Source organism: Molossus molossus, unplaced genomic scaffold, assembly GCF_014108415.1.
Source record: "Molossus molossus isolate mMolMol1 unplaced genomic scaffold, mMolMol1.p scaffold_m16_p_14, whole genome shotgun sequence".
Lineage (NCBI taxonomy): Eukaryota > Metazoa > Chordata > Mammalia > Chiroptera > Molossidae > Molossus > Molossus molossus.
In genome coordinates, this window is record NW_023425349.1 from 54282391 (window position 1) to 54308529 (window position 26139).

Consider the following 26139-nt stretch of genomic DNA (forward strand, 5'->3'; position numbering starts at 1 on the left):
GGGCTGGGGAAAGCAGTGTTAGTTGTCCCGTTTTTATCCCGTACCACGGTGGCTGGCCCACCTTATTAGTGCAATTAAGAACCATGTTTGAGAGATGCTATTAGAGGTGATAGTGCACACACTTAGCCAACCTGAAGAGCTTGTCAAGAGCAGGTCTCCAAGTGCACACAGATGGGAACTAGTGGAGATTAAAATGGATTGTGAGATGCTCTAATTTGGAGGGTATTTAACTGTTCAGGAAATCAACAGTTTAAACATTGTTTCCTACTTCATGCTAGAGCCTCAGTGTCACGCATGTGGGGGCTTTATTTACGATTTTCCCTCGCTTACACCCAGGCTCTGGAGGATGGGAAGGCAGCTAGCCGCCTCTTAGCACACGGTTAGGCCTCCAGACACGGAGGGTGGTGGCGTTCATCTCCGGCCGCTGCGGGGGACCCAGGCCTCTGGAACAGCCACACCTGTGTTCCTGGGTTTTCCTACCCACCTTCCTTGCCCCTCCCCCAAGTGAGGACAAATACAGCAGCACAACCTTTGACAAAAGAAAGAGAGATTCAAGATTTAGGTGCCAAAATAGTGAGCTAGAGCACGGTACATTTGCAGATTCCTTTTCGGTGGGCCACTTAGTCTCAGGTGGCGATGCAGAGAGGTCAGACCGTACTTCCCAAAGCAAATATCAAGCCTGATCACGCTCTCCCTACTACCCCACCCCCATGTCCCACCCCCCCTCACTCTCTGTATAAAACCCTCCAGCGGCCTCCTATTGTAAGTGAAATCAACGCCAAAGACATGAGCAAGGCCTGTGAGGCCAGGGCCCTCTGGCCTGTGCCTGGCCCTGGAATCTCATCTTCAGCCTTGTTCCCTGGGTGGCTGGGCTCTCTCTGGTCCCTTGCACTTCCAGGAAGGGTCCTTCCCTGACCGTCCCATGGCGGCCTACTTGTCCTATGGTTTCTCTCCAGAGATCCCTGCTGACCACCCTGGCTGAGAGACCAGGCCTGCCAGTAATCACATAACCTCTGCCAGTTTTCTTCATGGCCCTTGCCACCATCTACAGGTTACCTCATTGTCTCCCTCCTTCCACTGCTATTATGCTCCACGAAAGCCAGGGCCCCCGCCCGTCTCGTCCCCTGCCATACGCCAACGCCGGAGTAGCACCGCGCGCATGGTAAGCACTCGGTCAGTATCTGTGAGTAGTGAGCATACCAGCCAGAGATGAGGGCTAGGAGAGATTTGGTTGCAGTCAGTAGTATCCTGTGGGGTTTTTTTGACCAATATGGGTCAAGGTAGATATTGTTGGCATTCTTTCCCATTGGCAGATCCCAGTGATCTGTGTCTTCATGTAAAGATTTCTTAAAAGAATCTTGAAGTCATGCAGTTTTGACATAGACGCTCTTGAGCTTTTCAATTGAAGGCTCCGTTCTCATTTCCGAAGACACTAGCGAAGATGGTTGGAAAATGCATAAAAAGTACGACTGCTTGAACCCACACCAGCCGTCTTCTAGCTCAAACCCTCTTCCTTTTCAGCAAAAACTAGATGGATACATCTGCTCTAACTGGAAATTAAAAGATGAGAAGAAAGTACTTCATTAAGTCCTGGCCGGTTTGGCTCAGCGGTTGGAGCGTCGGCCTGCGGTCCTGAGAGACCCGGGTTCGGTTCCCGCTGAGGGCACGTACCTCAGTTGCAGTTTGTCCCCGGCCCTGGTCGGTTGTGCGGGTGGCGGCCGCTCGATGTGTTCCTTTCACATCGATGTTTCTCTCTCTCTCTCTGTTCCTCTCTCTCCCTCCCACTCTACCTGAACAAAAAATGGAAAAATGTCCTCGGGTGAGGATAAAATAAAAAAGAAAGTACTTCATTAATTGGGTTTTCATTTCTAGTTTTGTACAAGAAAGTCCCCAGTAGAGAATGTTGATTTTAAATATAATGCCATATATACCTTTCAGATGGCTTCCTTCCTTATTTTCTAAAGGATGTTGACTTGTCAGAATCATGGAAAATTGTGAATGGCACCATGAAGCTCTGCTCCAGGGACAGCTTGACGCCCATTGTGCCACTGTTGCTGCAGTGTCATATTTAAGTCCGCTGTGCTCCTAGCTTATAGTAGAAAGCATATTCCTAATGCATGCTAGTGTTGTTACTGGTTTGTTTGTTTCTAATATCTTCCCCCTTGGACCTTGTAGAATATTTTCTAAAGACTATTTAAAATGATATCCTCAAAACTTCACCTTCGTCAAGTTTCCAGTGGTTCTGTTCTTCTCCTCCACTTTGTGGAATGGCAGGATGTCCCGTCTCTGGTTGCCCCAGATCTGTTGTTTTCTAGCCTTGGACCAGTTTCCTTGTTCATACACACACTGGAGCTGTGAAGTGAGGGCCGGGGCCCAGGGACAGAGCATGGCCCCATCTCCCCTGCCCTGTCCTTCTTTTTTGTTGTTTTTAATCCTCGCCCGAGAACTTTTTTTTTCTCTTCTTTGCATTTTTCTTCAGATAGAGTGGGAGGGAAAGAGGAGGGAGGAGAGAGAGAGAGAAACATCGATGTGAGAGAGACACATCGAGTGGCTGCCACCCACGCGACGCCAACCAAGGCCGGGGACAAACTGCAACCGAGGTTCGTGCCCTTAGCGGGAACCGAACCCCAGACTCTCTGGTCCACGGGCCGACGCTCTAACCACCGAACCAAACTGGCCAGGGCTGCCCTGTCCTTCTTTGACTTTGTCTTTGGTGATTCTAGAAAATACTGTGTGGTTTTGCGGTAGTCTGGCTCCAACTCTGAGCCTCCCGTTCTAAAACTGAGGGACATGGCTGAGAGGTTTTCTCCTGGCTTTCTCTTGAAGATGCAGGTTTGACAAGGGGCTCTGGAGCACGTTGGCGGACTGAGTACATGATCCAGTGTGTAGAGTTTTCAGGACCAACTGGTTGTTGGTAGCATTTGGAGGGTTAAGATGCGTCCTGTGTCCCCACTGGACATGATGGACAGGACTCCAATGTAGTGGAGTCCGGGACAGGGGTGCCCACCTGCCACAGGGGACTTCAGCAATTCTGTACAGACCTAGACCAAGAATTTTCTCAGACTTTGTCATCAAGAAGAAACTACCCACCCCATCTGTTTTTTAAATGGATGCATCCTGTTCATTGAAACATATCAAGTCTCCCCTCAAATTATCAGCACTGAATCTGTTTGCCTTCACTTTAATTTTAAAAAATCAAAACACCAGTGGCAAGAGAGACTGTTGGAAGGTGTGGAGAAGGACACTGTGGAGTCCAAGGGGCTGGCTTCCCCGTCAGCCTTCCAGGGGAGCCCCAGGCATGACCTTGCTCTGCAAGAGAATTAACAAACCCCCTGGAGGAGTTTCATTTGCCATTGTCTTATCTTGTTTACACACATCTGATGATTGACTGTTTCATTTAATCTTTCTGCATTTTAAAACAAAGTATTTTTTCTTTATTGATTTTAGAGAGACAGGAAGGGAGAGGGAGAGAGAGAGAGAAACACTGATGGGAGAGAACACCCACTGGCCTTCTCCCACCCGCCCCCACCAGGGATCAGGCCCACAACCGGGACATGTGCCCTGACCAGGAATTGAACGGGTGACCTCCTGGTGCCTGGGTCGATGCTCAACCACCGAGCCACACCAGCTGGGTTCTTTCTGCATTTTTATAATCAGTACCCAAAACACCGGAAGTGTAGGTATTTTTTTTTAATGTAAAGTTTAAAACAAAGTTTATTTGGAGGCATTTTCCCCATCATAGAAGCATAACAAGAAATACAAAATCAGAATGAAGGGAAAGAAAATAGAATCACCTGTGATCTCATTGACCTTCATGTATCCAGGCTGGAGAAGGAGCCAAGTAAAATCACCAACGACAGGGTTATTTTGGTGCCATAACATCCTGAATTATTTTTAACTTGTGATGAGGCTCAGCTCTTCTGTAGCAGTTTCACTAAATCCCAACTCATGAGGCCCATCAAGCCCCAGCCTGTTGTTAGTATTTTCCTGTCCTTCCATTCGGTCTTAAGAACACCCTGTTAACTGGGCGCCCGAGGACTGGCTGTGTTCAAGGGCCATTAAGGGACGTGCGGGGGCATGCCTTCCCACACCAGATGAGCGATGCTCATTTCTTCTGCTTTTATGTCTCCACTTCACCTTTCCCAGGCTGTTCCCTCTGTTTTAAAGATGGCTTTTCACCTCTCTAGTGTTACGCAGTTGGTGCTTTTTTTTACTGCCGTAAAGTTGGCTCACATCATGCTATTCTTCCCCTCCCCAGGACTGAATTCATGTATTATTTTGTTATTGAGCTATGATTGACTTATAACATTGTTCGTTTTAAGAGCCAGGACTGAATTCTTAATTTATTCCAGATTTATTCCCATAGAATGTTCAGGACTTTTGAGACGAATCGGATCCTCTCTCTCATTCCTGTATGTCCCCTCCGCCCCACCTGGGTGCTGGGTGCTGGGCTGGGTGCTGGGAACAAGTGTCAGGTTTTAGTTCCCTTAGAGACTCGCAATATGTATTTCTCCCCCTTTACAGAGGAGAAGCTAGTCCTAGGCACGGAGCATGGTTTTGGATTGCGTATTAGCTCATGGCAGGAATATGTATTTAATGAATGTTGAATGTTGATTTTACTGCCTTTTATGCTCTGAAAATGCACATCCACGCAGGTCTGCGGGGCAGTGGGGTTTGGTGAAAGACAAATAGATGACATCCTAGTTTACATCGCCTCTGCCCACCCAGCGACCTCCTCCTGGCTTGTGAACTCCAGCGTCTTCTTGAAAAGGTGCAGGAGCTCAGGTCTGATCAGCAGTAGGTGCATCTCTTGATGACCTGGGAGGACTCCCTGCTGCAGGTCTTCAGAGAGCCCCGCGGGGAGTGAGGCGTCCTCTGGAGGGCGGCTAGCCCGCGGCTCCTCGCAGGAGAGCCTTTGTGGCTTCCCCTCTGCTGAGCAGCAGGGCCCTGGGGCTCAGGTCAGTGTCTCCCCTCCTGTTTGCCTTGTCTCCCGGGAGGCCAGGGCCCCTCTCTGCCCTCCTGCTTACCTAGTGCAGTGAATTGCAGACACCGCTTTGCCTTGGTGCTAAGTGAAGGGTGTTGATCTTCATTGCTCCCCCATGCTGTAGATGGTCCTCTTTGCCCGTAGGGTTGAATATCTTCTTTTTTTTTTAACTTTTTTTTTCTTTATTGCTATTAGAGGGAGGGGGGAAGGGAAAGGGAGAGAGAGCTAGAAAGATCGACGAGAGAGAACATTGATTGGCCGCCTCCTGCATGCCCCCCACTGGGGATCAGGCCCACAACCTGGACGTATGCCCTGACCTGGAATCGAACCGGCGACCTCTTAGTGCCTGGGTCGATGTGAGCCACACTGGCCGAGCTGAATATCTTATTTAAGGCATTTAACTCTCAAAGCTAGAGCTAGAGAGAGGATTGTGTAGGCATACCTCGAAGATGTGTGGGTTCAGTTCCAAACCATTGTCCTAGAGTGAGTATTGCAATAAAACAAGCCATAATCTTTTTGCTGGTGGAGGGTCTTGCCTTCAGTTTGTAAAAAAAAGCCCAGCACACCTGTGAAGCCCCGGACAGCAAGGAGCAATAAGACAAGGTGTGTCTATAAGTACCAGTTAAAATCAAGGCACTTTAAAGAGGTGGGCTGGAGTAGGGCAAACGAAAAACAAACCTCTTCTTTTCCCCTCACTTACTTAACTTACTTCATTTCACTACATCATTTTGTAGCCCTCCCTAGAACAGAGGTCGTGTGAGCTGGGCCTTCGAGTGTGCTTCCTTGGTAAGCCGTCATTTGGAGGAAGCGGAGGAATCAACAATAAGATTTTATTTTATTTCAACAAGATGTGTGGGTCCCATTGGTGAGCAAGGCATCCATCTCGGTGCCTGAGACTGTTTTGATTAAAGTGACTTTTTTTGTGATGCCCAAAGAGATTTCAGACTGATAGGAGATTCAGGCATATTTTAAGACAAAACAAAACTCATACAAAGCAGAATTAAATAAACACTGACTGAAAGTGCCTGTAATATTGTGAAAAAGAGGGGTTTGGTATGATACTGTAAAAGCTGGCCTTTTGGCCGTTTCTTAAAAGGTGAGCATTGCTTGACTAGGAGGGGGGATCCGGAGGAGCAGAACTCCAGGCCAGGGAAACGCAGAGGCATAGAAGTGTGTGACTCAGGTACTGTGACCTGTGTGTTGAGAGCAAGCAGTGTTTGTAGGGACAGGACTGAAAAACTAGGTGAGGCCACACCCTAGGGCTGTGCATAACCGAAGAAAATGGGTTTTATTCTGTCCTTCAGAGAGCATGTAGGGCCTGGACATTGACGTGGGACAATGATGTGCCCCTCTTTCTAAGCAGAGAGGATGTACATTTGTATTATAAAGAATGCATTAAAAGGGCCCGAGGAAGTCCAGCCAGTGTAGCTCAGTGGTTGAGCATCACCCCATGCACCAAGAGGTCGCCGGTTCGATTCCCGGTCAGGGCACATGCCCAGGTTGTGGGCCCGATCCCCAGTGGAGGACATGCAGGAGGTGGCCAGTTGATATTCTCTTTCATCCATGTTTTTCTTTCTCTCCTCCCTCCCTCTCTCTTCCTCTCTCTAAAATAAATGAAGAAAAAAATATTTAAAAAAATAATAAGTAGAAGGCCTCTAGAAGAAGGTGGGGGGAACTCTAAGGGGAACCATTATATTTGACCAAGTGAAAGAGATCTTTCCGAGAGCAAGGAGAAAGAAGAGAAAAGATTGTTTATTATGTATATAAATAAACATTGTTTAAGATGTTCATGTATTTGAGGTAAACTACATGGTGACTGGCGACAGGACTGCTGGAATATAATAAGGGGAACTGATGGTTTTGAAGGTTTCTGGCCTGGGTAATTGGGGTGCCGGGGATGGCATGGGGAATGACGCTGGCCTCAGGTAAGAGCCAGCAGAGAAACACTTGTTCGGTTGGAAGAAAAGTGCTGAATTTTCTTTGGGATGTTTGGTAGGATATTGAAAATCCCAATTGGTAACTCCAAAGGAAAGTCCAGGGAAGGGAGAGAATTTCTGCAGCTGTGTACGTTGAGATCACATTTGAAGCCAGGGCAATTGGATCTCCCTGGAACATTTTACTTCCAGAATGGGAGTTTGGACTCTTTGTAGGTACCTGCTGTCAATAGCTAGGGGCTACTCAGCAGAAAAAAGTCCAAAAAGGATTCCCCCCTCTCTAGGAGTGGGGTGCTAGCAGCCTTCACAAAATATGTCTCATATCCCCTAAGACAGCGATTTTCAACCAGTGTGCCACAAGAGTTTTTAAAACATGCAACACCTGACTATTTAGTCAGGGGCACTGACCTTTTTTCCCTTAGATTGTCCATTTAAAAAATTACAACAGCCGATACAACAATAGCAGTCCAGTGTGAATGAATCAAAATTATACCTATTTTGTTGTCAGATCGGCAAAAAATATAATTTTTGGTGTGCCGCAGAATTGTAGTAATTAGTCGATGTGCGCCTTGAGGTGACAAAGGTTGGGGATTGCTGCCCTGGGAGAGCAGGGCTGGTGTTCTCGGCGGGAAGTCCTCCCGGGGTCGTTAGGAGACCCCGCACCTGCTGCTGCTCAGGACAGCACACTCGTTAGTGATGTCTGCTGTGGACTCGGGAGAGGCAGTCGGCCACATTTATTTGACTGCGTATTCACAACCTATAAGAATGAAAAAAGAGGGTCAAAGAAACACTTGGGGACTGTGGGGAGGAGAGATAAGGAAACTCCAGACTGTAGCATCCCAGGAAAGAGGCAGCAAGCGAGCAGCAGTGGAGGAGACAGGAAATAAAACAGGTTTTAGCCAACACTGATAGGTACAGGAATTCAGAAGCTCTGGCAACTTCCGAAAAATAGTCATGTCCTGGGTGCTACAGTATTTTACAGTGTGGTCAGGAAGTGGACTCAGCAGTCTAAGCAACTCGAGAGGTTCACAGTCAAGGGAAGGGGAGAGTTGGGATGACCACTAGAGGGTGATGTAGGGAAGACAGAGTTTGATGCTGGCGTTTCTAATCTTGCGCTTGAAGATAAACATAGAGATACACTTGAATTTATGACCTATATGTTACTATATACCTATACTGCTAAGGTATATACCTAAGAACAGTTCTCCCAGGGAACCCTGCCTAAAAGTTGAATTTGTATTCAACTGTATTTATACTGCCCTTTCTTCCCCCAGTATTGTGCTAGGTACTGGAAGGGAATTGAGAAAAATAAGGCATGGTATCAGTAAAAAGAAAAAAGAAAACCACACACAAAACTAAATGACCTGTTACAGCTGAGAGCGATTGAGGGGGCAGCGGGAGTGGATCACGGAAGCTTGGCAGCACCTGCTCAGGCATGAGGCCCTGGGAAAGGTACCCCAGGTGCGCCCTGTGCGGGCGCTCACCGCGCGGGATACTGCCGCGTGGTGAGCGCAGGGTCCGTGCTCCTGCTCCTCGGGAATGTTCACGTGCTGGAAACGGGGCGGTCAGGCTGGGTAAGGGCAGGTCGTTGGTCTCTAGAGTCCAGGCAGGGAGACTTGGGATAATTTAGGAACTTGAGTAGGGCTGGAAGCAGATGAAAAAAGTACTTAAGATCTGACCAGTGGGATGTAGCTTCTGTCTATAGAGAAACAACTCAGAATCGAGCTATTTAGTCATAGTGCAGGGGACAAAAGGGCTGCATGACAAGGAACAAGCCAGGAACTAGGGCTTTCCTTGTGCCCGCCCCCCACTTCCAAAAAGAACGAACAGCAGAAGCCTTCTTAGCCTAAATAACCAGAACCAGTAGAAGGCTGGTCAGTGAAAATACCAGTGAAGGTGAGAAACTGATTCTACATAGAGATGAAAACCATAATGCTTATCAGTTTGCCACATCCTTGATGTAAAGCCGAGGTTGCCCCTCTGAATCTGAATCTGCCGACTAGAACACTTTGGTCTTTCTTGCATAAGTGACACCCATTATGTATCATTTAGGATTTCCAGTTTTTAGAGTGAGAGTCTTTTTATTTTTATTTTTTTTTAATTTCAGCTTTCCCGAGGTATAATTGATAAAATTGTAGGACATCTGAAGAGTACATTGTGGGCATTGGCACTACGTATACAACACTGTGAAAGGACCCCCCCACACACACCCCCATCTAGTTAACACATCCATCACTGGAGTGAGGACCTTAGCCTAACAAGCACACTGAGTGCAGACTCTTCCCAGATTATAAGAGATTATAACTGCCTTTGGCAAATTTAAGTGTGTGTGTGTTTTTTTTTTTAAGCAACTTACTTTTATTGTTCTTACTGCTTGTAGAAATAAGAACCCTATTTCTTCTCACAATTGCATTGCGTTGAATGTAATACCTCATTGAACTAGGTGGTACCAGTATCAAGTGTAGCAGGCACCGAGATGTCAGGGAGCACCGCTGACGGGGGGTGGGGGGTGTGAGTCAGGTGGAATGAGCAGAGAGAGGGGGTCCACGCTAGAGGCGGAGTCTTAAGTAGAGGCCGATGGAAGGGAGCCCTTTAACTTCCTTCAGATTTAGTGACTCAGGCGTGCACCCTCCAGTTTTCTGCACACGCTCTGCTTCTGGAAGGCACGTTAGGGGATGTTTCCTGTATGGGGATGCTGCTGCCAGTTCGTCTGTCCTGTGCAAATCGCTGGCCATGTTTCAGTCGACCCGTCTCCTGGCATCTCCTCCTCTGCCACCTGACTCTGCCCTGTTGCCTTCAGCCAGGGATTCCCAGCAGAACCGCTCGTCCTGGCATAGAGCACGGAGAAGTAGGGAGCCGTTGTAGCATGGCTAGAGTAGTGCTCAGTGTGTTTATTACTAAAACCTGATCATATCTGCCTCTGTTCTTATTTCTTTGTGCTTAAAAATTAGAGATTTCCATTTAAAGTTTACTGCATAGCTGATTGTGTTTGTAACATATGTATAGCCCTTAGCTAACCAGGGCTCAAAGTTTTGTTCTGGATTTTCAGCTTGACTGGCTTGGCATTATGTAAAGCAAGACAAGCATGCTTGACAGAGAGTGTTCTGTATACTTAGAAGCACCATACAGATAAATTAAGCAAATCCAGATTTGAAGCTATTGTATATTTCTAAGTTGGCTTCTCAACTTTAACTGGAGCTGGACACTCATCCACTGACACTCTAATAATATGTGTGTACATGACTGTGTATGTGTGCATCAGCGTGTATATCTGTATAGCAGAACCAAGTGCAGGTGTGTCTATGTACATGGAATTACATCCTCTCTAGGACCAGCCACCCTTTCTCCTTCGCAGAGTAAACTCTGCGTATCTCCAGTTATCTTCTGTTTATTCAAGGTTTCTACTCAACATCTCTCTGGTCTAGGCGCTACCTCATGACCTTCATTCAGCTACAGCTCCCGCGCCAACTGGACATATTCTTTCACACTTGCAGTTCAAATTCCTAAGAGAACTGAACCAGCTCAGCCAGGCACTCTCACTTCTGTTGATGCAGAGACCCCCATGCCAGGCCCTGCCTCGCCCCAGCCTGGAGCGAGGCCACGCTGAGCACCCGGGCGTTCCCAGCCCACCAGGTGAGGCCAGGACAGGGCGGGGTTGCCTGACAGTGAAACGTGGCTGCCCAGGCAGCAGGCGCTGTGAGCAGGGCAGTTCCCCCAGCCTACAGGACGGCAGGACAGGTAGAGGCTGCCATCCCTTACTCACAGGGATGTTTTATATGCACACAGGCAGGCCTCACTTTGCACCATTCCAGTATTACAAATTTCCATTACTGTGATCTAGTTAAAACACGTTAGTACCCCAGTAACAGAGTTCACTTGCCCTATGTGTTGGTTTTCTAGGGCTGTCATAACAATAACACAGACTGGTGCCTTAAGCAACACATTTATTCTGTCACATTTCTGGAAGATGGAGATCTGAGATCAGGGTGTTGGGTTATTTCTCCTGCGGCCTTTCTCCTTGGCTCGTAGATGGCCGTTTTCTCCCTGTGTCTTCACCAGATTTCACTCCGTGTCCTGACCTCCCCTTCTAGGGTTAGCGCCAGTCATATTGCATCAGGGCCCACCCTAATCACCTCATTTTAGCTTAAAGCCCCATCTCCAAATGGCCACATTCTAAGGGTACTGGGGGCTAGAACCTCAACATGTGAATTTTGAGGGGACACAATTCAGCCCATAGCACCATCCTGTCCTAACAGTGAGTCATGGCGTAAGGAACAAACTTGGCCGCCGGCTCTTCAGCCCACAAGTCCTATGTGAGGAACAGACACATCTGACCCGTGATCAGTCACATGACTCCTGTCAAAGTGTGTTGGTGATGAGTCTCTGAGCATGTTCCCCGGTCCATGCACAGACAGCGAAACATGTTGTGTGGTGTCTGCTTATCTCCCAGTGATAAACCCACACAGCAGGCCACAGAGATAGATAATCAAGACAGGGAATCGGCCTCTAAGGGTGAAAGTGCATGAAGAAACAAGGAGTAACAGCCCAGGAAGCGGAGCTAGACGTGACTAGAAGATTTGAAACCGGCCCCATCAGAACGAAGGGAGGACGAGCCCTGCACTCAGCTACCGTACAGACCATATTGGAAAAGTCTGTTGAAGCTAAAGTCACTTCAATGTATTTTAGTTTAAATTGCACTAGAAACATAAAGCCACTTAAGGTTGAATTTGAGCATTTACTTTAGATTGAAGGCTATATTAAAAAAATAATAATCCCAATCAATTTGCCTAATGTTCGGGCCACAGCGCCAAGGTGTACTTAGTTGCCGCATCGAAAGAAATGGGTAATTGCAAGGAGCCTGGAGAGGAACCTTTATTGCCTGCGACGGCTGGTTTCATCCCTTCAGAAGGGGACAAGGTGTGGTGACTGTGGGGCTGGCTGGAGAGCGGCCGCCGGGGCACAGGGCGCTGCTGTGAACCCGGCGCCCCGCTCCAAGGCTTAGTCAAGGCAGGGGGTTGTGAAGATCCAAACATTTACTGCTGATGAGACATCTGTTTTGGACGACAAGAGCTTACGTGAAGAAAGACGCAGGGTGGCAACGTGGCCATAAAGGAGAGGCTTGAGATCGTCAGCAAAAGGAACTTAGTGCAGGCGAACTTCCTGACATAAATGGCAAATGGTTGTGAAGAAAAGGATGAAGGTCATCCAGAGAAAGTGACACCAGCAAAAAATTTTTTAAAAAAAACCTTCAAATGAAAGGAACTCAGATATTTCACTGCCTTAAAAGGGCAGAGATAAAATGTTGGAAGCTGATCCTTAGCAACTTGCCAAGGTGTAGAAAAGATGTTCACTATATATTGTGTTCTTTAATAAGAAAAAGGCAAAATGTTTTCCAAACACGTAAAAAAATTTTTTTTCCCATTAATCCTCACTGGAGGACATTTTTCCATTGATTTTTAGAGAGAGAGGGGGAAACATTGATGTGAGAGAGACACAGCGATTGGTTGCCCTCTGCACAATCCCAACTAGGGCCAGGGATCAAACCTGCAACCCAGGTATATGCCCTTGACCAGGAATCGAACCTGTGACCCTTCAGTCCTAGAGCCGATGCTCTAACCACTGAACAAAACTAGCCAGGGAAAAACACTCTTGATAAGCTTTTATAAAACAACAACAGAAACACAACCTTTTAATGCTCATTGTTTTTAATGTTTTAGTGTACTAAATAAGTATTCATTTTGCCATGGTTTTCATTTCCCTGTATATGTATAACCAACAATAAGAGTGTTTAATGTTTTGATATAACTTTGTAAAGGTCATAGAACAATCATAATTTTCCTATTATTAAAACGGCTTTGTGTGGTTTCAACATATAGGGTCATTATTTTTTTTATCTTCACCCGAAGACATTTTTTCCATTTTTTGTTCAGATAGAGTTGGAGGGAGAGAGAGACAGAGAAACATTGATGTGAAAGGGACACATTGAGTGGTTGCCACCCACACGACCCCAACCAGGACCGGGGACAAACTGCAATTGAGGTGTGTGCCCTTAGCGGGAACCGAACCCAGGTCTCTCTGGACCGCAGGCCAACGCTCTAACCGCTGAGCCAAACCGGCCAGGGCTACAGTATGGTCCCACACTTCCTTGCAAAGCAAGGACTGCATGTGTGTGTGTCTTTGCTGGAATTCCTTCTAAGATGTGCCACATTATCTTTTTACTCACATTATTCCCCTTAGCCTAGCAAGCATAATTTAGCCTTCTCCTGATGGTTCAGTTGTCATATGCACTTCAAAGAAGGTTAACATCCTTGTTAAGGGTGCGGTTTATGCAGCCAAACTTTCAGAGTTCAAACTCCAGCCGGCTCTGCTACTTATATGATTTGGAGTAAGCTGCTTCATCTCTCTGTGCCTCGGTTTCCTCATCTGTAAAGTGAGGGGAATAATAGTTCTTACCATATAGGGTTGTTATGAGTATTAAATGAGCAAAATGTATGGAAAACACTGAGTGCCTGGCAACATGGTGAACAATGTGTGTGAGCTGCTGCTGCTGGTGATGGTGGGAGTGGTCGAAGTATTCATGGTGCCATGTATCTTAAGATTTATTGAAATTGAGGCTATTCCTTTCCTCTGTCAGATGGCGTCAAACTACGATATTCTTTATTTCTGGGGTTGTTGTACTTATGTATTCTCCTCCCTTGTTGTTTGGCTATTCATGGCCTTCTTTGCATCTGCCTGAAGCAGAACAAGTGCCTTGCTCTCAACCACCCTCTCATTTTATTTGATGCTCTTAACTACATGGGTTTATAGACCAGGGAACTTGTCTTGTAGTAGCATGTAAGCCTGGACGAGGGCCCAGTTCCTCATGGACGGCCTATCACAGGGTAGCTCAGAAGAGAACCTTTTTGTTTTTTGGCCCAGGGACCGCCAGTTTACCATTTGATATTATCACCAAATGAGGTTATATTCATGATCATTCTACTGTCTGTTTTGATAGCATTAGATTATTCTTTGCAAGTATTGAAATTGTACTGCAGTCTGTTAACCTTCTTTTGGCTTTGGCATGTCTTCATGCTTTTAATGTACTGCGAACCCTGAAATACTAAGGAGGCACAGGCCTATCTGAGAAGCCTGCTCAAGAGACAAGCGGATGGAGTTCTGTCTGTGCTCTGAGTTGATAGGACCTGGATAACTGGTCTCAGAATAAGAAAGCAGAACTGCATTTCTTTTAGTTTGCCTTTTAAGCCTCTTTCAGGCCTTCAAAGTCCCTCAGGTTCTTTGATTGAATGCACCCAAAGGAGCAGGACCATAGTGCTTGCCTGACCTGTAAGAACCAAGGTGTCACTGCGTCGTGTTTATAATGTGGTTGGGTCTGCAGGGCTGGGTGTTTGGGGTAGCCACTGTCTGCTAAATCTAGAAGTCATTCTCTGAATACATTATTATGCTTAATACTGCCCAAAAGAGACCCTTATTATTTTTATCCTCCCTGTATATTTTTTTCCTCTTCCCAACCCCAAATTGTTTTGACCGGACACCATGTGCTAGTTTGCCTAGTCTCATTTCAATAAGCTGTGGCTCCCCTTTCCCGTTTGCCCCCTGGGTTTCCATATGCGGCTTCCTTATGCTATAGGAGGAAGAGAGGCTTGGTCCATTTTTGCAAAAGTGATCTAAAGTTGAACGAGAAACTGGAAAGCTCACTGTGCCAGAAACTCCGTCAAACTGAGGCTCGTTCACTTCCCCGTCACTGCCTGCATTGTACATTGCAGTCCCCCACTCAGAGCTGGGAGTGCAGTTGGCATCCGAGTTGTTGGCAAATGAGTGAGGAAATGAAAGTCTATTGAATTAATGTCGTCAGTTATATTTGTACCACTGTGAAAAACAAAAATTACATACTAAAAAAATCCTTAGCCTTCAGATTGACTTGTCTCTTCTCTTGAATATTTGTTATTCACATTGTTGACAAAATTATAAAAAAGTTTGTGAGCTCTGGCCGGTGTGGCTCAGCTGGTTGGAGTGTCGTCCCATACACCAAAAGGTGGTGGGTTAGATTCCTGGTCAGGGAACATACTCAGGTTGTGGGTTTGATCCCCAGTAGGGGCATGTACAGGAAGTAACCGATCACCGTTTCTCCCTCTCTACTTTCCTCTCTCAAATCAATTAAAAAATAAATAAAAGCGTTACTTTAAAATAAATTAAGTTTGTGGATAGGTAAGTCTATATACAGGTATCTTCTTACATTGTGGTTATTTCCTATTAACATTTGATGGCCCTAGCCAGTTTGCTCAGTGGTTAGAGCTTCGGCCTGTGGTCCAGGTTCGGTTCCCACTAAGGGCACGTACCTTGATTGCAGTTTGTCCCAGGCCCTGGTTGGGTCATGTGGGTGGCAACCACTCGATGTGTCCCTTTCATGTCGATGTTTCTCTCTCTCTCTCTCTTTTCCTCTCTCTCCCTCCCACTTATGTCCTCCAGTGAGGATAAAAAAAAAATTTGAATGAAGAAGGGTTTTTGAAAAGGCTTCTAGTCATTGGCCAGGGCAAGATGAGACATGCTATCTGTTGAAATACTGTAAGGTTTGAGTTTGGAAGGAAAACCAACAAGATTTCACTAGTATTGTGTGCTATGTTGTTGAGGTGGTAGGAACATGTATGAACCCGCAGTTGTTGGTTTTCTTCCCCTAATATTTAGAGAATTTGATATTTTTCCAGGAACTTTTTTTATTGTTGTGGTAAAATACACATAACGTAAAATTTACTCTTTTAACCCTTCTAAGTGTCCATTTCAGCACATTGTTGTATAACCATCATTGCTATCCATTCCAGAACTTTTTCATCATTCCAAACTAAAATTCTAGACTCAGTAGTCAGTAACAACGCCATTCCCCCCTCCATTTAACCCCTCGTAACCACTGTTATCCTTTCTCATGAGTACAGTCAGACAATATTTGTCCTTTTGTGTCCCGTGTATTTCACTGTAGGGAATGTGATTTTATGCATCCTTTTCTAACAGGTTGCTTTGGCGGATGGTAATAATCAAAAATTTAAAATTGCCCTTAGCCATGAGTCTGCAATTCTGCATTCAGAACCTGTAGTCTTTGTTAAACCAAGTGCCTAAAATAATGTGCCATTTTGAGCAAGAATTCCATGTTCAAGTTTTTTGCTGTTACGTATTATTCTTATAAGAACATGTCTCATACATGAAATCTTAAATTTTCTTTAAAATTCCACTTCTCGTTGTTGCCGCTGCCCTGGTTGTTTTGGGGGACCATTGCCTGTACTTACTGGCTTCCAGGGTCTCACAGGGGCTGGAAGGGAGTTTCAGGTTCCGGAGTAGTGGGACAGGTTTGGTGGTGTGAGTGGCCCACCCCAGGGCTAGTGTTGAGAAGGCCCAGTTGTTCAGTGCGTGGCCTCCACTCTGCAACGCTGCCTCCGCCCCCGGTACCCTAGACCCTTCTGGACTCTAGAGCTCCCGAGTGGGGAGGAACCCCTCGGAAAGAGAATGCGTCAGTGGGCAGAATGTGGTATTTAAATATCAGGGTTACTGTGACAGTCCTAAATTCCCCATTTCACAGCCCAGAAATCCCCCAGGCCTCGTCTAGGCGCCTTGCGAGTCGCTCCTTTCCGTTGTCCCCAAGATGGTCTGTTCCACGGGCAGGGCTGCGCCACCCTGCGCGGTGGGCCCGGGGTGCTGGGGGGAAGGCAGCCGCCGGGAACCTGCGCCCCACTGGCTGGCGGCTTTTGTTCGCCGGGCCGGGCCGGGAAGTGGTGTGTGACAGCCCTCGGGGCGCCGCGGGCCCAGGAGCCCGAGGACCGTGCCCCCGCGCCCCGCGCGGCCTGCACCCCGCGGCCGGGAGCCCCGGAGGGCACCGCGGGACCCACGTGGGGCCGCCGCGGGCTGCCATGTGCGCCGGGCTGCAGGGCTCCCCGCACAGCGGCCCTGCACCCCCTCGCCTGGTCTGCGCAGAACCTGCACGCGCGCCCCCCCACTGCGGGGGTCCGTCTGGATCTCCTCCTCGCCCGGCCTGGGTCGCGGAAACGTATTCAAAAAAAAAAAAAAATTGAAAGAAAGAGAAAGAAGGGAGGGAAAAAAGGTTGCCATCCAGTGGAGGAAGGAGAAATTCCCGGCTTCATTCAGGAAAAGCGCAGGCTGGAATGTGCCGCCCCGAGTGCACGCGGCGGGGTTCGCCCGAATCTCGCAGAAGGGTTTTTTCAGGGACATCCGGAGCCAGGAGGGTGCAGTGCGCCTTTAAGGAAGGAAGCGCCGCGCCAAAGTTCGCGTAGTTGTAGCGCACCGTCTGCGGAGGGGAGGAAAGTGTTAATTTCTTATTTGTACACTTTTTTTCCCCCGACTTCCTTCCTATTCACTTCATTAAATCTAGAGGCAGTTCAGCATGGGAGCCGTCTGTATGTTGAATTAGGGCTCGCACTCTTGCGCAACACGTCACCAGTCGGAAACTGGGGGTTTGCTTCTGTGATTTATTTCATTATTGTGCTGGTAAAAGGTTTGGAAGGGAATTCTTTTGGGGGTAGTGCTTTAGCATTGTGTAGCAAGTTTTTTTTTTTTTTTTTTTTTTTGGTGCCCCCCCCCATCCCCTAGCACTAAGTTGAGTCAGTTGAGCCAGTTTAATAAGTAATTTTTTTTTTAATTAAAGAACAGTTTTAAATGTCCATGGATAATTTTACTTACATGCAGGAGTAATCTTACTCCCTCTTTAAGTGCGAAAAGCACCGGGAAATATTTAGTGAATTGATTTCCATTAGAACAAGACCCTTGGAAATCCCTGAACATCAAGCACTGCATATGGATGTGTTTGGGGTCTTGGGGGAGGAGGGAGGATGTTTTGTAGCTCTCTGCATTCCTGCATAAAACCTTAATTTAAGGGGAATAATGGTCAGTACTTTGTGTGTTTCCATGTGATTCCAAAACCTAAATTTAATACGAATTTGCATGTATTAGCAATTGTAATAAAAATTGTTTTTATAGTTCTTTTTGCAGTTTAATTTGTTTTCGCTTTTTAGCTACTTAGACTTAGAGATTTAAAAGTCCAAATATCACAAGCTTATGCTTTGTTCCTTTTTTTTTTTGCAAAGTTAAGGGTGGGGGGTGAGTGTAGAAATATCTTTTCACAACTTCCCCCTCTTCATTTATCCCACTAAAAAGAAAAACAATGAAAAATTTTACAGCATGAAACTGAAAGTGAAGTGTATCACAGTTGTTCGGGATTTTCTTTAAAGAGCAGAATAACATATATTATTAAAATATTTGAACTCGAGAACATGCACATTGCTTTTACTGACATGCATTTAATGAAAAAGAAATTATTTTATTTAAAAAAATAATCATCTTAGACTGCTCCAAAACCATGCAGCCTGTTTTATTCAAAAGCACTAAAATGAGCTTTAAAATACCAAAAAGAAAAAAGAAAGCATACCTTGTTTTAATTTTTTAAAGTAAATTTGAATATTAATTTGTTTTCTTATTGGCTTAATTGTTAAAATGCGAGTAAGAATCAGAAACCGCCTGAGCTACAAAATCTCTAATTCTGCTGCCTGGAATAATAAGAGGGGAAAAAAAAAATATGATAAGTAGTTGTCAATATTAAAACAGGCTGAAGGAGGAAGGCTTCGGGCCTTGTAGTAGGTAGAATGAAACAGCAGATTTGAGTATCCACAATCCTTTCAGTATTAAATTTTCAGTAAAATAAAATTACTTGTATATGAAAACATAGCCTTTCCCCAGCTCTCTTTTTTTTCCTGATCAGCTGATGAAGAGACTAGCAGCTCGCTGCTTTGCTGGCTTGTTAATTTTATCCCCACTAACTGTGATTTCCGATAGCCGGCCTGCTGATAGTGGTAAGGTAAATATCCTTTTTCGTTGCCGTCTTGAAGATTCAGTAGAACTACATCCCAGGCATGTGTAGGTGTGTAACACATCAAAAGCCGGTGTTCTCCGTATTTCTGTGTGCAACTGGGTGCTTGAGGAGAGCAATACCATTAACTGTTGACAGCCTTGCATGCTGTATTTATTATTAGCATGTTCAGCCTCCAAGATTTGCAGAACAATTTCCTTTTCTTAATCTTCGCTTAGCTGCAGTGTGTTTAGCTGTATAGTGGGTGTCCTGCTTTTAGGCAAATGAATATTAATGAAATAATGTGGAGCTTTTTTTTTTTTTTTTCCTTTTTCCTCATAACTCATCAGATCTCGCTTTCTTCATAGTGGTTATCTGAACATTGTAGGATCGTGATGGAAATTGTCTTTTGATTATTAAGGCCTAGGCTCAGACTGTCCCTTAGGATTCTGTCTGTGTGCATGTTGCTTCTATGGGTTTGCACAATTGGAAGATGCATAGAAAACATATTTTTAAAATCCCACTGGCATTTTTAACATGCCAGGTTGTTTTGTGTTCTGCACCAGGTTTTCTTCACAAAACCTTTCTTTTTCAGGAGGCATTGTACACAAGTGAAAGAAATTATGTCTGAGCTGTAATCACTCTTTATATTGATTGTTATGCTCACATGATCATAAATATTAGCCATGTTTGGTGCTGTGGAGAAATGAAGGTAATTGCCTTATGATTAGAGCTCTTTCAGCTACGAGAAAGGATTGATTAGCATTTGCATACTGGAGGCAATATTGAGAGGCAGGAGGGACAAATAACAACATCAGTTATTTTGTGAGAAGGCAATCTTGAAATATAATTTAAAGGTTTTAAAAAATATTTTTCTTTCCATGGTCAAATACTCTTCTCTCTGTTGTGGGTTTTTGTTTTTGTTTTTTCTTTTGCAATTCCCCCCACCCCCCTTCTATTTTTCTTAAGTTTTGAGATTTACTAGGAAAAAAAAAGTTTAAACTTCTGGGTCTGTTACATGGATCTTTAGCCTTTTATGAACAGGTTTCCTTTATGCCTGGTTGTTTTTATAGCTATTTTATTATCTCTCTGCATTAGTGCTGCTGGCTCTGGTTTAAAGCAAGCGTTTGCAGGTAATTGGAAAAAAAGTGTTTGTTGTTTGTGAGTGTGTGTGTTCTTCATCAGATGATTTAAGTGCGTTTACAAAGGAATGTGGCTTTGTACTTCTCCGTTTCCTTGTTTACTAATGGCTACGTTAGCACAAAATCTGGATGCAATTTTGATTTATGTTGTGAATCATGAATAAATTGATGTAAAATCTTAAAAAGGAAGTGGTCAGTGCTTGTATGACTGTAAGGATGTATTCTTAAGGACATTTATTTCTTCACTCATTCCTTTTTTTTTTTTAGTTACATCTTTTCTCCCCTTACAGTAATGAAACAATTAAGGTCTTTCTCTTCTATTGAGCCAAAATTTTCGTTGGATTCAGTTATCTGCAAACACATAAATATACAGATCTTCTCGTATTTGTCATAATCCTCTTTGGAACTAGTAGTGTTTTGGGCCTTCAACATATTTTGCTCGTGATACAGAGTTGGGTTCAAGATGCATTTATTCAATATGATGATAGTCTTCCTTTTTTCTTCCTACTCCACTGATTGCTGCTTACTTTATTTTTCTGTTAATTTGTTTCATTTTATTCTAATTATTTAAATTTTGTGTGTGCGCACCCACGTGCTATACTCTTGTCTTGAATTTTTCTCCTCCTTTCCCTATTAACAGGCCATTGAAGACGGCAATTTGGAGGAAATGGAAGAGGAAGTACGGCTTAAGAAGCGAAAAAGACGAAGAAATGTGGATAAAGATCCTGCAAAAGAAGATGTAGAAAAAGCTAAGAAAAGAAGAGGCCGCCCTCCCGCTGAGAAACTATCGCCAAACCCCCCCAAACTGACAAAGCAGATGAACGCCATCATCGATACTGTCATAAACTACAAAGACAGGTGAGTGTTTCACTCCTTCCCCTTGATCACCTCACCAAGACCCTGCCAGAGGCCACCGCAGAGCAGGAGTTGAGGTGTGCGCTGGGGCTCGTGCTGTCTTTCTGTGTGTCTCGTGGCTTTTCACCCAGAGGTACCAGAACCTGCCATGGTCAGCATGGATGTTTTACTCCGGGGTGAGTCAGCTACTTGGAAATGGGAGGTTAGATTACAAAACTACGAAAACAGTCTGAACTGGAGAAGGATTCTTAAGGATCTCGGAAATACCATCATTTATGTGGGAGGATTGGAATGGTGGAGTGGAATTGTACTTTTGGGTTGAGTTGTTAGAGAAAAGAATAGTCTTAGCATGTTTAAGGTAAGCATCTCAGGTTAAGACTGTTTACAACCAAACAGATGTGCTTCATCAAAATGACTGTTCCTTCTTTCCTCCCCACACACTTTACTGAGCACTGCTTGAACCTTCTTGGTCCCAGCAATACTACATAGACACTGTGGTGTTTGAGAAAGTTGACCTCTCTTTCATGGAGCTTCTGAGTGTGAACATTGAGAAATCTGTGCTAGACACTATCCCCAGACCATTTTAAACAGTGAGCGATTATTTGAAACCAAAGCTAAGGTGTTTTAGGTGTTGGTCAGCCCTATCCAGTAGGTAATCTAGTTGGGCTACAGTTTGGTTAGTCGATTTGGTTTCCACTTGATAATCATGTGATGCAGTTTTAATGGGAAGATCTCATCTCATTCCAGTTGAAACATTGACAGGAAACAAAACAATTAAACATTTTATTTCTCTACGTTGCATAGTGGTATTAATCATTTTTTAGTTACCAATTTTCTTTACATTAATTAGTGTTGTTTTGTATACATTGAAGTGTTTAAAACAAATAACTAAGTTGTGATTTTAATTTTTCATTGTGACTTTAGTGAATGTGTTATACCAGGGAGAAAACTTCATTGTAAAGATTAAATTGTCAAAAAAGCAAGAAATCTTCAACCATGGAGTTTTACTGTTTTTATTATATTATCTGTAAGGAGTTTTCAGAAATGGTGACCGGTGGGTGGGAGTGTATGTGTAAGGGTCAGAATAGTTTGCACCGCTTTACCCACAACGTCCTTTAGGTCCCCTGATTCCTATTTTTTTTTTTTTTTTAATTTTTTTTTCTTTATTGATTTTAGAGAGGAAGGGAGAGGGGGAGAGAGATAGAAACATTGATGAGAGAGAACATCGACTGGCCACCTCCTGCATGCCCCCTACTGGGGGTCAGGCAGGCGCACAGCCTTGGGCATATGCCCTGGCCAGGACTCTTGGTGCATGGGTCGACATTCAACCAGTGAGCCACACTGGCCGGGCTCCCCTGCTTCCGATTTTCACTATCTTCCTTTTTTTTTTAAAGTAGCTCCCCTGCAGAATTCTGAAGTAGCCACGAAGGACAGCCCCATTACATTGGTTTGGGAGAGCTGTTCACTGACAGGGGAATGACAGCTGTCTGGGAAGGAACATTTGGCGATGAGTCCATTCTTTTACTAGAGTGAACAGCACACTTCCTTGTCAACCAAGAGTCAGGAGCTCTCTCTGTCGCGTTTCTGTTTACCCCCAGCCCAACCGGTAGGTTTGCCACAGGGAGGCACGGTTTCCATCTGGGAGGCCAGCTTGGACAGCAGTGCCTCATTTTATTAGCCCCTGGTGCAAAGAAATAAGATAAGTAAGAGTATCACTCTGCATATACTCCTGGCTTTTTTGCCTTCGTCTCAGTAGAGCAAAAGGCCTGTGTCTCTGACCAGATGCTTGACTTGGACAGGCCTCTGGTTCCCTACCTGCTGCTGTAGCCCTGAGAACAGCCAAGGAAGCCCTGGGAGGCTCAGGAGCCAGGCCTGTTGTTCCAGGTGACGGCCGTCTCCTCCTCGAATGGCGTAACGAGGCCACCAGCCAGCGAACCACAGATTGCCAACAGATTGTTTTATTTCGTGTTTCATGTAGTGTTTTGTTTTGGTTTTTTTGGTGGGTTCTTTTTTTTTCATTCAAAAGCTAACACATTAAACTAGAGAGCTTTTTTAAAATAAAACTTCAGAGGTTTTGGGGTTTTTTTCTGTTTACCCCTTTTTGAAAAGCCTAAAAATCTGGCAGCACTCTGCCCAGCTTCCCCCAGGTAGCCGGCAGGTAGAGGGAAGGAGCGGCCGCCTCCTCCGCGGCCGCCCCGCTCTGGTCCGCCTCTGCCCCTCACCCGCTCTCCTTCCTCGGGTGTGAGCGCCAGTTACCATGCATCGTGCTTTGCACACCTGGCCCCTCCACTCAGTGATACTATCTGCTGGCTCCATACTCTTCTGAGTTTGCCATTTACTGGTACACGGGGCTGCGGACTGACCACTTTCCAAGGAACCACCCAAAATACAAAGCAGGATCAGTTTAGGTCTCTGCAATGTCAGCTGGGCCTAATACAGTCGTTTATAACACAAGCTCTTGTCTTGGTTTAACTACCTGTGTTTGAATCCTAACTCCGGTCAAGCATTTCTGGGGGGTGGGGGGGTGGGGGGGCAATTTACTTAACCTCCCTGAGCCTCAGTCTTCTTATCCACCAAATGGAGTCATTACTGACCGCCCTCCAGAGGCATCGCGAGGAATCAGTGAGTTAATACACCTCAAGGTTTTTGAACAGTTTAATTTCTAATAATCAGCCTTTCAGACTGTGTATAACAAATCACAGGGTGAGCGCTGAGCACTATAAAGTAAGTGTCCTTGCTCACAGGCTTCCCATTTCTTTTATTTCCAAAAAATAAAAAACATTTTTCTGTGGGACTGATTATTGAGCAAGTCTTGAGTTGTACTGTAGAGAAAGTATATTTTAATGTTTTACCATGCAGACATGAAGTAGCCCCCCCCCCTCTGGTTTTATTTATTTATTTTATTTATTTATTTTACCTTTCCTTGGAATGTCAGCTAGCTCCCACATTTTAGGGACATGGGGGGAGTGTGTAGGAAATTTCCCACTGCTGCATGTTTCATGTATATTTCATGTTAGTAACCCTCTAGAAAAAGCACTTACTCTATTTATATATTTCTGTTTCTCTTTACCAAACTTGGTGCTCAAGTAGGAGGCACTCAAATTAGGGAGGGCTGTAATTAGATATGTTGTCATATTTTTGGTCGGTTTTAGAAAATGCTGCTGGGAAAAGTACCTCTCCATGTGTTCAGATTTTGTACCTTTAAAGTCAGCTGCTAATGTAGGAACTCAGCCCGCCTGTGAAGGAAAGACCACCTGTACCGACCTCCCTCCATCACCCAGTCACTGTTAGACCTCTGTCCCGTGCAGATTAGCGGTGTGTGAAATAAGACCTGCCATCTATATTTAATTGATATATAAGAGTTAATTGGCTTTCCTGAGACTAGACTTTTTTTTCCCCAAAGTTCTTCCATGATTCTGGGACAGATGTATCTTTATTCTCCATAAAGGACTGGGATAATAAAAGCCTTTGTTTCCAGTGCCAGGTCTGGTCTCCTTTTAAAGGAGGATCATCTTTAAAATGTCACCCCAAAGAGCCGGTGCGTTGTGATCCACGGTGCAAACCCCTCCTGCGGTCACTGCCGGCAGAGGCGGCGCTGGGCTGCTGTGGCTCGTCCCACCCTTTTACTCCCCCAAGTGGAAAACTTGATGTCAAGTAGGATTAGAAGGCTTTGTTTTGACTTGTTAAGGGTGCTTTGTTTTCTGTTTATGGAGAAGACTTTTAAAATCATATTCTCCGTTTATATGCTGTTTATCCTAAGACGATTTCTTTATAAAGGAATTCAGCCTGATTTGCCCCTGTGCCCATTACTGTTGTCCCTGGATGAGATGTAGAGCAGGATGGTAAAGAGTAGGGTTGGGCGGAGCTCCTCCAGTCTAGAGACATGGCTTATGGTTACCTGAATGGAGGGAGAGCCCTCGAGTGGTCCTGAATGCTCGAGGGGGTTTTAACTCTACCTGGTCCGACTTCCCACGGCCCATGTGTGTTCCCGAACCTCTGGCAGAGTGTCTGTGTTGTCCAGCCTCAGTGTGGACATTCCCAGCATGAGCCCGTGCTAGGAGGCAGGTCACAGCAGCAAAGGACACAGCCATCTCCTATGTTAAAGTGGATTCAGCCCTCTGACTTCTGTGCTTAGACGCTCAGAGAGGAAATCTGTTCTCAATCCAAGAAATCTGTTCTCAATCCAAGAAATGTCCTTTAAAACATTTGTGAACACATTCACGTCAGGACACCCTCCTCCAGGCTGACACACCTCCCTCTGCTACCCAGCGACACCTAGAATTTCGCCATCCTGGTCTCCCTCCTCGGGGACACTGCTTGCTTAGTGTCCCATTTAGATCGTGGCACCCAGAACTTCGCAGGTATTCTGAGGGCTCATTGCAGGGTGCTGTTAACAGAACGCAAGTGTGTGAACTTGGTCACAGTTGTCTCACATTGAACATACGACTTGCTGGCGAAACTCCCACTCCCCAAACCTGCAGACAGCTCTTTTGTCTCTGGGATGCTGCCAGGGTCGTCTTCGGCTGAGCATTGCATCTTTTTGAATCTGCGTCTACTGATATTATTCTTATCCCTATGCAGTTCCATTTCATTGATTTTTGTTTTCTCATCCTAGTCTACTGATAGAACTGAATTTTTGTGCCTTTTTAAAAAACCGTGCTTACTTCCTTGTCTTCCTCCGTGTTTTTGGTCATCGGAAGATTTTGCTGTGCAGCCATAGCTGAGAAACTGCGAAAGGGCCAAGGACAGGTCTCTGTGTCATGCCCCTGAAAACCACTTCAGGCTGACACGAATTTATTAACCAGCAACCCTTAAAGTTGATTAGCCACCAGTGAACTCACATGACCATGCGATCTTGTCACCCACATTTACCCCTCCTCTCTCAAGGTGATCAAGAAAGGCTGAAACCAAGACATACCGCATTTATGGCCTGTCCAATCTATCAACCTAGGATCCCCGCCGGAAGAATAAAATGAGGTTAGCTTGCCATGGCTCTTTCTAAGAGACCCCCTACCGGTCCTTAATGATGTTATTTATCTTCTCTAAGTGGCCCCATGGCATCTGAATAATTTCTGGGAAGTTTTTAGCAAGGGTGCCCAGGAGCACAGCAGGCTCCAGTTTCCTGTCTCCTTTTGAAGTGGGACATTTGCTTATCTCTAGCCTTCGGATGCGTTGCTGTTCTCTGATTTCTTAGCCAGTATTAACAGGAGCAATCTACACACTGTCTCAGGGTGTAATTAGTTTGCAACGGGACACTTGAACTCATTGGAAGCGTCTTGACTTGCTTTCTATCCACTCTCCCGTCAGTAGCTCTTGTTCAACTTTTATTATGCCTTGCTTTGCAAATCCAAGCATTGTTCTCATTTCTGAAAAATCTGGAAT

The 26139-nt window shown here is 45.3% G+C and overlaps 1 protein-coding gene across 7 annotated transcripts in view; it reads left to right on the forward strand.

Moving 5' to 3' along the window:
• Nucleotides 1-26139, forward strand: part of SMARCA2 (SWI/SNF related, matrix associated, actin dependent regulator of chromatin, subfamily a, member 2) — a 167033-nt gene that overhangs the window by 115693 nt on the left and 25201 nt on the right. For 5 of the 7 annotated variants that reach the window (XM_036260425.1, XM_036260429.1, XM_036260427.1 and 2 more), the window contains exon 28: nucleotides 20543-20760. In XM_036260425.1, the coding sequence (XP_036116318.1) occupies nucleotides 20543-20760 (218 nt within the window). Of the gene's footprint in view, nucleotides 1-17270; nucleotides 17373-18673; nucleotides 18770-19120; nucleotides 19473-20542; nucleotides 20761-26139 lie in introns of those variants that run through there. The other 2 variants (XM_036260430.1, XM_036260431.1) reach the window with 2 other exon arrangements.